The following is an 18,848-nucleotide window of genomic DNA, read 5'->3' as shown; positions in this document are numbered from 1 at the left end:
CTAGAGCACCAGCAATGTTGCAGCTGATAAGAGAAGGTTAGGCAACTGCTTTCAGAAGTGAACTTAATAAAACAATGGCACTGGATAGAATTTTGACAAACACCCCACACACAAAAAAGCTGAAAATATATGTCCTGGTCATAACATGGATGCTGTGTTAGCAAACAATAGTAACTTAAAATAAAGAGCTGTTAAATTGATCGTGACTTTGTAGAAAAATGGAAAAAGGTCTAGGAAAAAGGTTGTATTATTTAAAGCACACTTAATATTTCCTGGAATCTGCAAAAGCTTTTTTGGGGGGGATGCCTCTTTTTTGAATAGATTAGATGCAGTCTTAGCTTCCAGCAATTTTTCAGATATTTTTCAGCAGATGATGTTTACAGAGAAAATCTTCCTAATTTTGTTTTCAAATAATTTCTTGATGTTCTGGTAGACAGGTACCCTGATATACTATTTTTACTCTGGCTGTTAAAAATAAACATTATTTATATTTTAGATTTAAAATGTTAGATATATTTTATCTCTGCAGTCCTTATAGTAGCCTTCAATATTGGCTTCTTTAAATTAATGAAGTGGAGGTTCTAAGGCAGAGAGACAATACTTTATATAAAGTCATTCACTGAGTTTCTGGCTTTGAGATTAGAATTGGAGGCTTCATATAGACTTTATATTTCTGGAATGTTACTGGGTACGTGTTCACTCAAACTTGTCTTCAATTGGACATACTCTTTGGCTAAGGGTCAGCAACATGGTGACTGGAAGTGCCTAGTGGCCTAATCTTACAAGATTTTCAGATCTCATAAGAACAGTAGAATGGTAAAGTCATGTGAAAACTCATGAGATCATTCTGTGACCTTGTGAGACCCCAGACTTATGCATATGCTTTATTTATTTATACATTGACCACTCTTCAAATATGTGTCTGTAATGGTTGATCCAGCTAATAGGATTATTAGTACTTCTACAGTGATAGGTTGGAAGACACTATGTGCCTTGATTTTGATTGATTGATTGATTGATTGATTGATTATGTGCCATCAAGTCATATTCAACTCCTAGCAATCACATAGATAGATTTTCTCCATGATAATCTATCCATAACCTGGTTGTTCAGATCTTCCAATGGTGCACACATTGCCACTGTAACTGAGCTAATCTACCTTGCTGCTGGTCATCCTCTTCTCTTTCCTTCCACCTTTCCCAGCATTAGAGCCTTTACTAGAAAGCTCGGTCTTTCCATAATGTGTCCGAACTAGGATAATTTGAGCCTGGTCATTTGTGCCACAAGTGAAAACTCTGGATTGATTGCTTAGATGATACATTTGTTTCTTTTCTTGGCTGTCCACAGTATTCTCAGGAGTCTTCTCCAACATCAAAGTTCAAAAGTGTCAATACTCTTCCAATCTTGCTTCTTCAAAGTCCAACTTTCACTTCCATAAAGTATCACAGGGAATACTATGACTTGCACGATTCTGATCTTTGTGGGTATAGAGACATCACATCATTTGAATATTTTTTCCAAGGCCTTCATGGGTGCTCTAACAAGTGCTAGTCTGTGGCGTATTTCTTGACTGCTTGTTCCTTTACTGTTGATAGTTGATCCTAAAACACAGAAGCTATCTACCACTTTAATATCTTCATTGCCAATTCTAAGGCTGGTTGTCTACCTATTGTCCTTAGTTTTGTCATTTTTATATTTAATTTTAGTCCCATTTTTTTCACTTTGCTCCTTAACTTTTATTACTAGAGCTTGCAGATCCTATGCATTTTTGGTTATCGGGGTAGTATCATCAGCATAGTGCAGGTTATTGATGTTTCTTCAGTTTTTAAACCACAGTCATCTTCCAATCCAGCTTCCATTAATATATAGTCAGTATATAGATTGAATAAATACAGGGAGAGGATACAGCCTTGTTGCACATGTTTGACAACTTGGGGCCAGTCTGTTTTACCATGTTCTGTTCATACTGTGGTTTCCTGACCTGTATATAAGTTTCTCATGAGGACAATGAGATGTTCTGGGACTGTGTGCCTTAGCTTCCTTTTAATAGAATGCTGAGTTGAACACACGCTGATACGTTGAATGGCAAATCCCATTAGAGTTAGGGATTTAGATAAGGCCATGTATTATGTAATTGTTTAATACATTTGTGTGCCATCCTTCAAAGCAATGTTTAATATTATAAAAAGTAAACAATTAAAAAAAAAAAAACAATAAAAGCATACAGAACAAGCTTAGTCTGATTTAAAAAGTTCTGTTGCAACATAAAAATTAAGATATTCAATATTGTTTATTAAAAGACCTGGAAGAATGAAAGCATTTAACTGGTACTCAAAAGATAATAATGTAGGGCATTCCAGGACCAGATGCAGAGCACAGTTGAGCCACTGTACTTCAGTTCTAGAACTCATGTTTAGCAAAGAGAAAATTTGTGGGGATAGGTCTCTGGGTAAGTCTCCAAGAGACTTTTAAAAAGGCATGCAGTTTAAATTTAAACTATTACTTGATGGTGATTACATGGCCTCACCAGAAAGCACAGGGTTGGAACGCTTGTCCCATTTTGCTTTGGAGATGTGAGGGAATTCTTTCTGAAATTAGTGTCATGACCCTCTCTGTGATAGTGTTGAGAGACAATATGCTTTATACTGGGCTCACCTTTTTCCAGTACAAATTGCCAGTATGAGCCCCATCATCTTAATCAGGACAATAGCAGACAAGAAGTTAAAAGTTCCTCTATCGCCACCTACTAGGTCCAGATCTAATTTAAAGGCAGATTCTTTTGAACTGGAAAAATAGAACTCTAATAACTGCCTACAATGTGTCAGAAGTTGTTTATTATTTGATCCTCTCTTTATATATATATATATAGAGAGAGAGAGAGAGAAGGTTCTCTTCTCTCGTCCATGTATGGTTTGTTCCAGTAGTCCATTTATCGTCAGATTTCCCTGGTTCCCCAACATCTGATGTGGACCTTGTTAATCTGGGCGATGTCCAAGCTGGTATGACTCTCTTAGTTCAAATAATGAGAGTGATATTTGAGGTAGGCAGGTGAAGCATTAGGGGGTCTTTGCCCAAGGATCCCTACTGGTAAGGTAGGTACATCCAGGATTTGAACCCCAGTCTCCTGCTCCAAAGGCAGCGCTCTAACCACTACGCTATCCAGCCATTCAATGGGACTGTGGAAGACAACACTGGAAGTCAACTCAAGACAGCTTGCACAAGTGGCCATCAAGTGTGGCATATACCAAGTGATGCATTGTCCCCACTGATGTTCTGCATGGGCTTGAATCCCGCCAGCCAGATTATCACAAGAACTGGATACGGATACAAGTACAAGAATGGAACTACCATCAGCCACCTCCTCTTCATGGATGATATCAAGCTGTATGTGTCCTGACCAATTCGACTAGACATGGAAGAGGTGCAATAAAGTTCTTAATTTGCAAATTGTTAAACTAAATAACTAAAAGGCAATAAGGAATAAACTGGTTTCCAAGTCAGTAAGGTGGCCGGCAAGGCAAAGCAGGACTGGACTGGGAAGCCGGAATTCACACAGCAGCAGGGCAAGGCAAACCAGGTAGAACTGGAAGGCTGGAATCACAAAGTAGCAAGGCAAGGCGAAACAAGGCTGGACTGAAAGGCTGGAATCAGAGAATGGCAAGGCGAAGCAAGGCGGGACTAGAAGGCTGGAGTCACAGAGTAGCAAGGCAAGACTCAGGCAAGGTTGAGCTTGGTAGCATGGCAGGGCTCTGAGGCAAGTTGGAGCTCGGTAGCAAGGCAAGGCTCTGAGGCAAGCGGAGGCATGGCAGCAGGGCAGGCAGCAGAGGCAGGAGGCTCGGGGTCGGCAGACAAGGTAAGGAGGTCGGCTGAGGCGGCGCATTCCGTGGGCAAGGCAGGGAGGAGAGGACGGTTGTCTCTGACAACTGGTTCTGGCTTCTGGCACTCTATATGTTCGGCTTTCCCGCCTTTTTCACACAGCAGCCAATCGCTTCTCTCGCCACTCAGCCCACCTTTCCAGCCTCCTTTTTCCCACACCGATAGGTGGTGGTGAATCTGCCTCCTGTCTGTCTTCAATCGGTGGCTCTGGATCTTGCTGCTCAAGGCTCTCTCTCGCTTTTTCTGCAATTGGCTGATCTTCCTCAGACTCAGCCTCCATCCTGAGAGTATGCTAAGAGTGAACAAGACATTGACTCACTGATTCACCTGACACAGATCTATAGTGAGGACATTGGGATGTCATTCGGACTAGAGAAGTGTGGCCAGATGGTAGTAAAGAGAGGTAAGGTAATTAAGAGTGATGGGGTGGAACTACCAGCAGGCCACGTAGCAGACATACAGACCAGCTACAAGTGCCTTGGTATCCCATGGTTACGTGGGAACCACGATGAGGAGGCAAGGAAGACAGCAACGTCCAAGTACCACCAAAGGATAAGACAGGTCCTGAAGAGCCGTCTCAATGGGAAGAACAAGATCCATGCCATTAACATGTATGCCCTGCCAGTCATCAGATACCCTGCTGGTATAGTGAGCTGGCCAAAGGAGGACATGGAGGCTGCTGATGTGAAGACCCGGAAGCTCCTCACAATGTATGGAGGCTTTCAACCCAAGTCCAACACCCAGAGTCTGTACACCAGCTGGAAAGAGGGCAGGCAGGGTCTGGTGAGTTTCAAAGCCACTGTCCTAGATGAGACCCAGAGCATGCAGGAGTAAATCAGTAAGATGACACCTAAAGATGAGCTGCTGAGAGAATGCCTGAAGCAGCAGCAGACATGGAAGAAAGATCAAGCAGAGGAAGTGCTGTGGTAAGACAAGACCCTGCATGGGATGTATCACTGGCAGATAGCTGAGGTCACTGCCATTGGGAAATCCTACCAGTGGCTGGAAAGGGCTGGACTAAAAGACAGCACTGAGGCACTGATCATAGTAGCGCAAGAACAGGCACTAAGCACCCAATCCATAGAAGCAGGGGTCTACCCCACTTGACAGGACTCAAGGTGCAGACTGTGCAGAGAGGCATCAGAGACAGTCCAACTCATAGTGGCAGGGTGTAAGATGCAGGCAGGAACAGCATACACTGAATGGCACAACCAAGTAGCTGGCATTGTGTACAGGAACATCTGCACAGCGTATGGGCTAGACCCTTCCAAGTCCAGATGGGAGATTCCACAGAAGGTCATGGAGAATGACAGGGCTAAGATCCTGTGGGACTTCCAGATCCAGACAGACAGGCAGGTACTGGCCAATCAAGCAGACACTGTGGTAATAGACAAGGACCAGAAGACAGCGGTGGTGATAGATGTAGCGGTGCCAAGTTACAGCAACATCAGGAAGAAGGAGTATGAGAAGCTGGAAAAGTACCAGCACCTGAAGGAGGAACTAGAGGGAATGGGGAAAGTGAAGGGCAAAGTGGTCCTAGTGGTGGTAGGAGCACTTGGGGCTGTGACTCCTAAGCTGGGAGAGTGGCTCCAACAGATCCCAGGAGCAACATCAGAGCTCTCTGTCCAGAAGAGTGCAGTGCTAGGAACAGCTAAGATACTGCACAGAACCCTCAAACTCCCAGGCCTCTGGTAGAGGAACTGAGGTTCAGGAAGACACATACCACCCATAGGGGTGAGAAGGGCTTTTTTTTATTATTGAGATATATGGATATATTTATGGAAATGTTTCATTTATTTTTCTAGCTTGGTGTGCCATACTCTGACCAAATTAAAATATGAGATAGTGTTAGAACAATAAAACCAATGAAAATCCATTGAGCTACTGTTACACAGTGGAACACAATACCCTTAACACCTCCATCAAAGTTGTGTAGATCTTGTCTCCATATTCCCATGTAGTTTACGCTTTCCTCAAGATTGCTTCCTCAAAATAAGCTTACTGTATCTTTATATATTAGTCTATAGTATTTAAATTTGTATGAAAACTTCCTCTCCTATAAGGTTCTGTTGCTCAGTAATATAGTACACATTTTGCAGATAGGTCTTAGTCTCCATCCTTAGTACTTTTCATTAAAATGGTTGAAGGAAGTGTTGATAAAAAAAACAAACCACTCCCTCTTTTCTCTGGAGAAGCTGATGTTGGGATACAAAGAGTCTGGTGGATATATGAAGTAGCATTCTGTATAAACATAGGTAGGTAGATGAGTAGGAAGGGAGGGAGGGAGGGAAGGAATTCAGTAATTGTGGAGACTCATGGAGATGGTCTCAAGGGAAATATTCAGAAGTCATTACATAAAAAGAGCAGAAGCATTCCTTAAGCCCTAGGAAAGGAGATAGTATCAGGAAAGACTCAGGCTGGCTCCTCACTCACTCACTGGACTATAAGAGGGAGAGGAAGAAAAACACAAATCAGGTTTGCCACTTTGTATTAATATAGCCTTTCTTAATAAAGCTTAGATCTGGTCTTCTTGTGGAGTCTGTTTCATGATGAGGACAACCCTTGACAGGCTGACAGTGATCTTTTACAAAATCTTATGTTGTATATCTTTCTTTTCAGATATTGAGACAAGTGAAAAAATCCAGAAAAGTGGAATTCTCCAGGTGTTTGCAAGCCTATTGACCCCGCAGTCTTCCTGCACTGCAAAAGTAGCTAACATCATAGCAGAAGTAGCCAAAAATGGTGAGGTTTTCCACAAAGCCTTTTTTGCTGGAACATCTTCAGTTTTGCAGCTCACGTTGTCAGTATGTTTTACTTCTTTAAGTTTTCATTTTATGGACATTTTCCATTTCTCTCTCTCCACTGTTTTTGTTTAGTTCTACCTTTATGTTATATTAGCTTTTTAGTCATCCAGTAACTAGTCCCATCAAAGAGTCATGGAGTTGCAATGCTTTTTATATTGTTGATTGTTGCAGAAAATCATCTGTATTTTTGTTAGTTAAAACAAAAGGAAGAACTTACTTTCAAAAATGTGTGTTAGTAGCAAGAATGAGCATTGAGCACACATTAAATAAAAATGGTGGCTGAGAGTCATGGTATGTGGAAAGTATTGTAATGATGTCAGAGTGAAGACAAGACTGTCCCTAGGTAAAGGATGTGAGGTGGAGTTGATCATGGTTTTTGATGTTTTAAATCTAAAGAAGGCATATGCAGATTTTCCTTTTTTCATTTTTTTCCCAGCCCCAAATGATGGGAAATTGTATTGCTATTAATCACTGGCCAAAATACGACTCCTAGGAGTTCTTAGGGCCATAAAAAAAGATTCACAACCTTATGCAAGCTGCATGTTCATTACATTCTTTAAAATCTACCTTTTACAGAGGGTTGCTTGTAAGGGTTATAAAGATTACCATTTCATTCTGCGTGCAGAGTGCATTGAACATTTATTGCTTGACAGATCCTACTCTGGTGTCAAGGTATAAATTCAAAGCCTAGCAATAGTCATACTTCAGAATGAAAATCCCCCAAGCTCTTTCAGGAAGCAAATTACTATGGGTTGGATTCAGATTTAGCCATATTTAGACTCACTGAAAGTAATGGGATGAACAGGATTTCAGGATTTGTGGATATGAACAAGGAATAAGAAATCGTCATTTTGTCTGAATATTTTGTCTGAACAAAAAAGAGAGAGAGAGCGAGAGAGAGCCAATTTGGTCTAGTGGTTAAAGCTCCTGGCTAGGAAGCAGGAGACTGTGAGTTCTGGTCCAGCCTTAGGTATGAAAGCCAGCTGGGTGACTTTGGGCCAGTCTCTCTCAGCCTACAATGTCAGGCTCAGGCAACAAGCTGGTCGGTCAATTCCTGTCACAACCAATGGATCAACATTTGGTTGATCGGAAAAAAGTGGACCCTGCACCTCCAGGAAAAACACTAAGAAGAAAAAAAATGTTTTTGTCTAAACATGAGAATCTCATAGTAAAAGTTAAAATGTTTTAACTTTTGAACTTCATCTTAAAAGAACAGCTGTTTTGTTTTTACCAATAATCAATTCTCAAGAAATAGCCTTTAATTAATCCTCATTTCTCTCTCTCTGGATTGTAGAATTTATGAGGAATCCATGCGTAGATGCTGGCTTGATCCCACCTTTGGTTCAGCTCTTAAACTGTAAAGATCAGGAAGTGCTTCTTCAAACAGGGCGTGCCTTGGGCAACATATGCTATGACAGCCGTAAGTCTTCAAATATCAATATTTTTTTTTATTTTTAAGCCTGCCTTTTTATTTATTTATTTCTAGTTAGTTGTGGGAGGCTTGTGCAAATTTCTGTGAGACATTTGCTGGTGTTGTCACAAATAGGCTTAACCTATATGACTGGTTTCTGTTGTTGTAAATGGAAGCAGTCAAGTCTGTGACAAATATAAGGATTTGAGGACAGAGGTAGACAAATTATGGTGTGTGTGTGCTTGTTTTACAGTTTTCTGTAGTGGAATTTTATTTCTATAGATAAATCAGTAGAGTTATACAATGCAGTTTTACTCCAACTCAAGTAATAAAACTGGATGGTTTGCCATATTTAGGTTCCCACTGATCACTGAATTTGATATTATAAAATATGAATCCAGATTCTTCTATGAATTTCTGTATGTACTTTGTTGTCAGTCCTGCTTTTTTTTAGCAGAAGGTTCAGTCTAGTTGAAATGCATGGAACAACAACCAAATCTTCAAATGGAATACAGTGAACTTTTGCTGCTTTACTATAATTTCCCCTCAGTTTTGTGCTATGACTAATTTCCTACAGATATTTTATGAGCAAAATGGAATCTTATAGTTTAATGGCCCATTATTTTAAAACTCATTCTAAATTTTGGATTCATAATTTGTACTAATCCCTTGAGTGCTTCATTTTATCAACGAATCCTGAATTTCACAAATCCAAATATTTTGCTCATTAGCAAGATTATTAATTCTACATAGCTTAAATACACTGTAGTTCTAAATAGTTTTGGGTTCTCTAGATAAATTAATAGTGCATTTTATTCTGTAGAGATCATATATAAAATGTCTATTAATAGGAAGCTGACAATTATAAATATGAAGTTTTATATGATTTGTAGATGTTTCATTTTTGTGCATATAGTAGTAAGCAATATCAAAGCACAGTTAAGGAGAACTACAAGTTTGTTTTTAAGTTTACCTACAGCAAAATGTTGTCAATGATATTAATCTCTTTTTGATTCTAACAAGTAATTATCTTTTCTATTGTGATTCATCAGTGCTGCCTTATTGACAATTTTGCACATGTTTCATGGCTTCTTCCATGAATGGAATTTTGAATGGATCAATTCTTACACCCATTTCTGAGTGGAAAGTTGACATTTTATCAACAGGATGTTTTATTTTAGCATAAATGATCATACTCCAGTTGAGTACTAGTGCTAATATGCTTCCTTTGTAAGGACTTTAGACCAATGCTGATGCTCAGGTTTACTGTTTTGCATATTTTTTCTATATACAGCACAGTGATGTGATAGTTCATGCATTAGGTATTACAATACAGTAAAAGAAAATCAACTTGAATGAAGATTGTAAAGAGCTCCACATGAAAAGAAAGAAGACAGGGAAGGGTCAGAGATATATTTCTGAATAGATTAATGCATTAAAGATTTGAAGGCAATCTTAAACTAATCCTGCTATTTTATACCCGTCCTAATTCAGGTTGCAAGTCTTGATCAGTCTTTGATCTGAAACTTCTTTCAATGTTTCTCTTAACATTGAAATGACAGTTTTTGGCAATGTGTCCAATTGTTCCATGGAAATGAAACTGAAGGAGGATAACCAGCATAGTTCTAATGAAATAAAGTCTTTTTTTTAGAGAATGGCACATAAATTTATCTATTTCAATGTGACAACTATTAAAAATGCAAAGGCAACCTGTTTGAAATATTCATATTCCATTAATATTGACAAATCATAAACATCAAGTCAGTAACATAAATGGATTGTTTTTATTGAAATTTTAATGTATTTTAATATCCAGAAAGGCTAAAGATTATTCCGATCTGCTCAGAGATATTTTCTATTGGGAATGATGGGAGGTCATTCACGTTATACATTTGTAATATCAATCTCAAATTATGTATGATTGATATGACCTCCATATACCTCTAGATATGGCACAGTATATAGTTTTTTTAATGTCATTTCATCTCCAGTTCTACTTTGCTGTACATAAATGTGCATAGACATTCATGCAGTTTAGAATTTGCCACCCAAAATATACCCATGAATGCTAGTTTGGGTGTTTTAAAAAGGGTGTGTTTCCACTGGTAATTATAGGATCACAGATAATATGCACTAAATGCCATTCCTTGGAAGGAGAACAGCAAGGGAGGGGAGTTCCCTTCATGTCCAGTTTGTCAACTTCTTTCAATGGCCTGACATTTAATGCCTGAGAAGAAAAGAATTATACTTGTGTGAGAGCCAATTTGGTCTAGTGGTTAAGGCAACAAGTTAGAAGCCAGGAGACTGTGAGTTCTAGTCCTGCCTTAGAACTCCTGAAAGCTGGCTGGGTGACCTTGGGCCACTCTCTCCCAGTTCAACTCACCTCATGGGGGGGTTGTTGTGGGGAAAATAAGAGGAGGAAAGAGTATTAGGTATGTTCGCCGCCTTGAGTTATTTATAAAAATAATGAAGGCAGGATAGAAAATAAATAAATAAATTTGTAAATCATGTTGATACGTGGAATATTACTTCTGAGGCAGCCATGAACAGTATTAGATAATCTGGCAGAATTTCAAATAATTATATATTAAGGGACTTATAATGGCATTTCCCAGAAGTTACATGTTCCACCTGAGTCTTATTGGGCGCTGACAAATACATCTTGCAGCATGTGAACATCTGTTCTGAAAGTATGAACTTCTGACTACTATTTACGGTTCCAAATAAAACCTTGAATATAATGATTGGGCATCAATCAGATGAGAGCTTTCTGCTAGCTTCTAAGAGCATCACTGGAGAAGGACAAGCTCAGAAAGACAGTGTATTGTTATGGTTAAGGGCTGCACTAGGACTGGAGTGATCCATTTTCAAATCCCCACCCAGCAACATGAAACTTACTCCATGATCTTAGGCGAACCGTATCCCTCTGCCTAATAATGATTCAAAGGATTGTTGTGGCTGTAACATGGGGAATTGTGAATGCTGCCTTGAAATCCCTGGAGGCAAGAAAGGAAATAAATGAAACAAACAAATGTCTTCCATTTAGAAGCTTTAGCTCTGCAAGCTTCTTACCACTGATTGCTCAGCAACCTGCTCTTCTGTTCCTGGCACCTCTTCTCTGCCTACTGATCACAACAGAGAAAGGAATCCTAAAATAATTATTTTCTTTTACTGTCTTTCTTGTTTAAATTAAGGAATAGCTCTTGAAATAGGGATTGTAAGTTCTTTAAGAGTAGGAGAAAAAAACAGCATTTTTTCTTTCACATTGCAGCTGAGTTTCTTGGAAATATTATGACCCTTAGAGACTAATTGGATAGTTGAAGCATGATTTTGTGTCCACCAAATAGTTGGGGATTACAGCTGATTGAGAATTGTGGTCCCAATGCTTTTGAGGTTCCAGATTGGATATTTTATTTCATGTCTTTGTAACTTCAAGGCATGACTACTGTTGCATGCTTCACAAATATTCTTGTATACTGAAATGTCTAGCTGATGCTGAATGAGACAGTCTGTGGATTAATAAAATAAAAGCTTAAATCAATTAGAGTTGTCATAACTAGGACCTAAAGATAAGACAATGTGTTGCCTCTGGAGTTAAAATGAATCACAGTATATCTTAGATAATTCAGTTTTGAGTTAGTAGCTATCTTTGAATAAAACTCTTTTTTTTCCTTTTTTGTGAGTGGGAAACAAGTTGCAGCACTAGCCAAAACAGTATATTGTTCTGGATTTGCCTTCATTATCTTAAATGAGTAAGATTTAACCATTTAATCAAAGAATAAACCATTCATTTACAAATGTTATTCAGATGAATTCATAAGTTAAATGAACAAATTTAAAAGAAGGTTCTTCATGAATTTACATTGGATTTCTGACTTACATTAAGATAATCTTATTAAAAATTTCATGCTTGAAATAATTCCTGGAAAAAAGCCCACTGCCTTAGACAAAAACCAACTTTTTATTTATACACACACACACACACACACACATACATACACACATGCACACACATACATACACACATACATACATGCACACACGCACACACATACATACACACACACAAACATGCAATACTGTATAGAACTTTATTCCTTAGACAGAAACTAACTTGAATGTGTGTGTGATTTTTACATTCTCTTACATTGTTAATCTTGTTAAAATTTCAACTACATCAGAGTTACATTTTCATTTTTAAAAAATATTACAGGTTCAAATTTGCAAACTGTTTAAATGTCCTACTCCAAACAGACATGACTCAAGATACTGTGTTTACACATTAGATGCAGAAATGGTCCTAAAATACCTCATAATATATTGATACAATGCATATAATCAGCTTTCTATGAATCATATTATTATAAATCCAGGGCTGTCCTGAAACTGCAACATTTAATTGGAAACAAATACTGCCTTTTAATAAATTTTTAAGCAAAAGCCCTGTTATATGAAGAAATAAATTACTACTGATTGTAGGTCTTCAAGTCATCAGTCAGCTATGACTGAAGCAGCAAATAAGTCATGTAAGCCAATAAATAAATAAATAAAAATTCAGCCACAGAAGTAGGTAATTATCAGAGGGAGTTTAGACAGTAATAGAATTTATAACTGCTATATCACTGCCAAGAGGTATATACCCAGCAATTTATTAATATATTTCTTTACTTTTGGTTGTATCTTGCCATAAGAAAGGAACTATAAAAAATACATGCTAAAATAATTTTGTTTCTTATGAATGGAAGAGGTTGGTAAATATTTAGAAGATCCAGACATAAAATTTACATAAATAAAAATCTGTAAATCTTCTAAATTGACATAAATATTTAGAAGACCCAGACTTTTTTATATACTGTTTTATACCTAGAATGCAGTAGGAAAACTGAATGAAGCAGTTCATTGATCATGTGAAGCATTTCATTGAAAGTGAGGAGCACCCTGCTGTTCTGATGCTGGCTATGTTTACTGTTCCTGCCTCCAGCATCTACATTTGAAGAAGCTGCTTACATTTATTTCTTCATAATCAGGGTCAGTCCTCCCACTAAGATACAATCTGGAATCCTGATCACTTGGAGCCAAAATTCCATCTTGTGTGTAGATTTCACCTCTAGGCCAGCAGTTCTCAAAATGTGGTCAGGGGACTCCTGGGGGTCCCTGAGACCCTTTCAGGGGGTCCTCAAAGTCAAATAAATAAATATTTTAAAATTTCTCAGTTTTAATTTCTAATACAGTAAACATCAATAGATGTAACCTGCGTAAACTAAAGCTGCTTGTGGTCCTCAATCATTATTAAGAATGTAAAGGGATCCTGAGACCAAAATGTTTGAGAATCGCTGATCTAAGCTAACATATGGGCATCCAGTGGAAGGAATCTGTAGGATACTCCACTAGGTCTTCATTGTATGAGTAACATTTCACCAAGACCTCAGTTAACTTACAAGATAAAGCAGAATTAAATTATGTTTCATAATTATATCTGTCTACAATGAAACCAATATTTACTAACTTATAAAAACATACACATTCTTTGATTTCAGATTTTTTTTTTTTTTTTTTTACAAATACTGGTATGACATCTGCATCTTTGCTCTTGGTTATTTTTTTGCTACTGTTTTTTTGCTGCTGATTTCCATATAGAGTCATACCGTATTGTCTGACTGCTATAGAGGCATATTTTAATTACCACTAGAGAAGCATATTTGGATATCACAGGATTATGATATCAGATGGGAATAAACAGTAGGAATTCAAGAATGCTTCAGGCAAAATATATTATTTCCTTATTTGTACAAAATGAGAGTAAGGGAAATACTGGTAGAGACTTTTTGCTTCTAACAAATCTAAATTGGTTCATCTACAATAATGTGCTTCAAGCATTATAAATGTGACTAAATAACTTCAGTTACATTATTACCCACATATAAGATTTTCCTCAGTGGTTTGTTGTTAATAATAGTTGATTTCTATATACTTGATAATTGCTCTGTTCTTTCAAATCTAGCATGAGAGACCCCTTCATGAATGTCCAAGTTTATAAGATTATTAGTGTTCTATAACAATTAGGAGTTCATAGACATGGTGCATAGGAGCACTACATTATATTGTTGGCAATTGTTGGGCTATAGTGAATGGAAGGTCTCCTCAGAAATCCAGTTGGCAGTTAATATTATTTTATTTCTTTGCCAGGATAGCAATGAAATACTACATTAATTTTGCAAATAATTTTGCATCTTTTTTTAACAATGAAATTACGATTTTTCTGATCACAGCTTGATTTTAAATGTGGTAATATATTGCCCCATACTGAATGAGGCAGCAAAATGGTAGAGACCACATACAATTTCTTTTTGAACAGTTTATTACCCATGTATCAATAAATATTTTGAAACACATCTTCTACTGGCAATTCCAATAAAGAACTTCTTGACATTTTAATGTTTATACTGTATGATAAGAAAATGGTCAGACACTGTTGTTTATCTTATCATTCCATTACAACAGTGGAAGACAATAAAATGGTTCCTTGCTCCAGCTACAATAAAAAACAAACACCCACACCCACCCTCTCTGGCTCAGCAAGTTTTATGTCTGCCATGGTAGATTATATGGCAGCAAAATAGTTAAGTCAGTGAAGAATTTCTAATATGTTTGTCAAATAAACCAGCTTGCTGCCTGAATTCCAGGCTGTTGACTATCATTGCTTTACTTTTATATGGATTCACCTTCAGCCATTTTAATTTAAGCTAGATATTGATAAGCAGCTAGCACTTTAGAATCTGGGTCAAAATATATCCAAGAAAGAGGAGATTATATTCTTACTGTGTCACTGCTCTCGGAATTCTTAAACCAGCTTTATCCAGCCTGAATGTCCTTCAGATATGGTGGACTCCCATAATTTGCAGTAAGATGGTTATGGGCATGGTGTTTGCAAGGCAAAGGGTATGCAGAGCACCTAAAGATTCCAAATAGGCAGGCGTGTCTCTAAAGTGAAATCCAGTGAATATTTTGAAACAAGTTTAGCAATACAGTAATGTCCTATCACTTAATGACTGTCCTATAAAAAGAAAAAACACTTTCATCAAGTACAGTGATTTACGATTCTATAGTCAAAACTCAAAAAATTCACAGTGAAGTATCAAAAAGTGGCCACTGTGAATGGGCTCAATAGTTTGTATACATGGTATACATTTGACAAGATATTAGTTACTTAGAATTTTTAGGCTACCGAATCCAAAGACTTTAGGTGATGTACAGAGTTAAAACAGCATAAAAAGCAATATAACTGCACCAACAAAACACATTAGGGAGAAAAATATTCTCCACCAGTCAGGGTCACAAACATACTGTTCTCTAGCCTGTTTGCTGTCCTTTATGCAAGCTTTAAAAACCTGGCTTTTCAAAGTTAGGGCCAGTTGAATATCTGAGGGGATGATATTCCAGAGGGTAGAGGTAGTGACAGAATATCATGGCTCTGAGATTCCACAAGATGGCACTGTTTAAACTTGGGGACCAAAACATGCCCATCCTGCCTGGTCATAGGAGAAAGGTGGGCCCATAAATAACCAGGCCCAATTCATGTAATACTTTATAGGTAATCAGTACTTTAAATTGCACTCAATAGCTCACTGGTAACCAGTGCAGCTCATAGAGCAGAGATGTTATATGGTTGTACCAAATTGAACTCATAACTGTTTGCACAGGCACATTTTGGTCTAGTGTATCATCCAAGTGGTTTTCAAGGGCAGCTCCATGTACAGTGCATTACAGTAATCCAGATGAGAAGTAACGTAGGCGTGGGTGACTGTGACCAGCGTATGCTGGACTGGGAAAAGCACAGTTGGTGCACAAGATGTATTTGTGCAAAAGCCCTTCTGGTGATGGCTTCCAGCTGCTCTTCCAGCAAAAGCTGTGAGTTCAGAGGGACCCCCTAGTTGCGCACCCGTTGCATTTGGGAAGTGTAACCCATTGAAAACTATAGATGGCAAATATTCAGACACAGCTGATCTATGAACTAGAGCCACTGGGTCCTGCTAAGGCTGACTCTAAGCCTGTTCTACCCCATCCAGGCCTTAATGGTCTTCAGACACAGGGACAGCACATCAACAATAACGCTTGGTTTATTGGGGGTTGAGATACATCACTGAGTATCTTCAGGACTTGATCTCTCTCCCCCCGCCCCGCTTTATGAGTGTAGATGTAAGTGTCCAAATTTTAATTTCATATACAGCTAGGTTGCAATTTGTACAAGTTCAAATAGTGCAAAATTCTATTTAGTGCAATTTATAAATTCATACCAGATCCCGTTTAATGCAAGCCAAAATTCAGTTAGTGCAAGGCTAGCATGAGTACAGTTGAGGCAAACATGCACAGTTACCATTCTAGATGCTAATCGTCGTTTGTGCAAAGTAGAGAAAAGGAAGGTTCTGTTCAAGGAAAGCTCAAAAAAGAAGAGGTTCATTTTGAAGAACTACAGCAGAATACAGGAAATAGCAGGTATAGTTTGGATATACACTTTTATTGTTATACAGTATTTCGTTAAAAAGCATATAAAAAATGTTTTAAAAATTTAATTGCCTATTTCCATCAAGCTGGAACCAATTACCCTATTTCCCATAGAAATGTCACTTTGAATAATGCGACCAATTTGTGGGATTCATTAACTGCACTAATTGAGACCTACTTGTATAAAAGTTACTTATAATGCCATCACTATGGCTTCAGTTATTATAAGGGAAAACAGTCTTGAGATTAACTAGTTCTAGTCCCACCTTAGATACAAAGCCAGCTGGGTGACCTCAGGCCAGTCACTTTCTCTCAGCCCTAGGAAGGAGACAATGGCAAACCACTTGCAAAAAACCTTGCCAAGAAAACCGCAGGGTCCAGGCAGTCCCCAGGAGTCAATACTGGCTCAAAGACACTAAAAAGAATTCCCACTGTTATTTAGAGAAGTCTTGATTGCTGAATAAAAATAATGGAATAATCTGGTTGTAAAATCTGCTTTGTTTAATAAAGTGTTGAGATTTATTAGTTTCACCAACTTTTGTTTAGCTAATTTGTTTAATTCTGTGAAAGGCATTCCGTAAAGCACTTCAATAGCTTTTTTTAATAGTATAATTTTCCACTTTTGGACAGAAAGCAATAATGAAAGGAAATCTGCTAAGCAGAAAATAACAGTATAGGGACAGATTTGTCCCAATAGCTCAGTAAGGTTAAACATTTCATAAATATTGAGGTAAAAATAGACTCTTGATAAATTGTTTAGAACTTTTCCAGGAAGCAGTTCTTATGCAGGAATTTCATTAAAAGATACTATTGGCCAATACTTTTCTGAGTCAAATTACCTTTTTGATTATTGAAAATAGAAATCGATTGAAGAAACCAGGAAATATTCTCACTGTTCATTGAATCTTCCTTCATACCCTAGGGCTGAGACAGATTGAAAATTCCCAGATTCACTGACTTGTTCGGCTCTTGACACTTAGGAATGCAGGTCATGTGGCACTTTCATTTCAGTGTTAGATTTTCTGCAGAGAAAAATGAGTGGCAGGGAGGAATTTGAGGTCTTACTGTAGAAAGGTAAAGCTGAAGTAGTATCAACAGTGCCTCACTATGATGTACAATGACTTCTGTACATTTTCTTGCACCACTATTAATGTATTTTTTTGTTTTTAATATTTTAAAATTAAGGTTGTAAAAAGCTAAAGAAAAGGATTTGAACAGCTGAAAGACTAAATAACTAGATTTTGCACGATATACCTGTTATGAATTCCTTTCCTGATAAAGTAAAGTGTCCTTTAAGTCATCTCAACATTTAGTGGCTTCATAGACAACCTTTGCTTTTTTCTTGTTGGCAGTGATACAGAAATAGTTTATTATTTCTGGGATTTTTTTTTAACTTCCCCATTTATCCTACAGCCTCAGATTTCCTGGTGATCTCCTATCCAAATATTAAACAGATCCAACTCGCTTGGCTTTTCAAGTTCAGCCGGGTTAAGGGTGCCAGCCACCAAGCTGGGCTCCACTTCCACTAGATGTATGTAAATGTTATATGTTTATGTCTAGTGTTTCTTACTCTCTCAAACAGAACCATGCATACATTTCAGCTTTTGTTGTTTTTAATAAAGACTTATGGAGAACTGTCATGATGCAAACTGTGTGATGAGAGTGTGTTCCTTAAGTTTGCAAGTGAGCAGCACATTTTTGCTTTTTAAAAAACTATAGTCTATTTCAAAAGACAACAACACCTTCCAATTTATTACAGAAACTGGGAATGTTTTACGTGGGAGTTCACTTCGCTGCTGAACTTGACAAGGTAACAGACAAACAGAGAATAAGACAAAACAGCATGTTCCAAACTTGTTTTGACTGGGATGTGGTGGGTATATTTGGCAGACAGTTCTGGTACTCTACTTCATACATGAAGAGACAGCCTGTAATTAGAACTGTGACACCCTGAATTTACAGTGTGGTTTATCCTTTCTTGAGAGATGGAGACTACTGGAGCATAGTCATAGAATCAGCTTCTCTGGCAGTTCCCCTCCCCAAATTAATGTTGATTAAATTTAAATTGAGTGGATCCAAAAATGCACTGGTGGAGTTTTCCTCCCCTACAGGTCCTGCAAATAAACAGTGCTGCTGGCAAATTCACTTCACATCACCTGATCAGCCTCTGCAAGAAGGAGGCAGCTCAGGGCGGCTAGAGGGGAGAGGGGAAAATTGTCCCCAAACAACATTCTCTTATTTATGATAAGATCCC

General features: G+C 37.9%; 1 protein-coding gene across 4 annotated transcripts in view; it reads left to right on the top strand.

Annotated features, from left to right (window-relative positions):
* RAP1GDS1 (Rap1 GTPase-GDP dissociation stimulator 1) overlaps positions 1–18,848 on the top strand; it is an 88,696-nt gene that overhangs the window by 37,458 nt on the left and 32,390 nt on the right. For all 4 annotated transcript variants that reach the window (XM_063310827.1, XM_063310828.1, XM_063310826.1 and 1 more), the window contains exons 3-4: positions 6,497–6,619; positions 7,976–8,101. In XM_063310827.1, coding sequence (XP_063166897.1) covers positions 6,497–6,619; positions 7,976–8,101 — 249 coding nt within the window. The remainder of the gene's footprint in view (positions 1–6,496; positions 6,620–7,975; positions 8,102–18,848) is intronic.

The sequence above is a fragment of the Candoia aspera genome, chromosome 8, assembly GCF_035149785.1.
Source record: "Candoia aspera isolate rCanAsp1 chromosome 8, rCanAsp1.hap2, whole genome shotgun sequence".
Lineage (NCBI taxonomy): Eukaryota > Metazoa > Chordata > Lepidosauria > Squamata > Boidae > Candoia > Candoia aspera.
The sequence above is the reverse complement of the archived record's forward strand: the minus strand, read 5'-3'. Positions and strand labels throughout refer to the sequence as shown.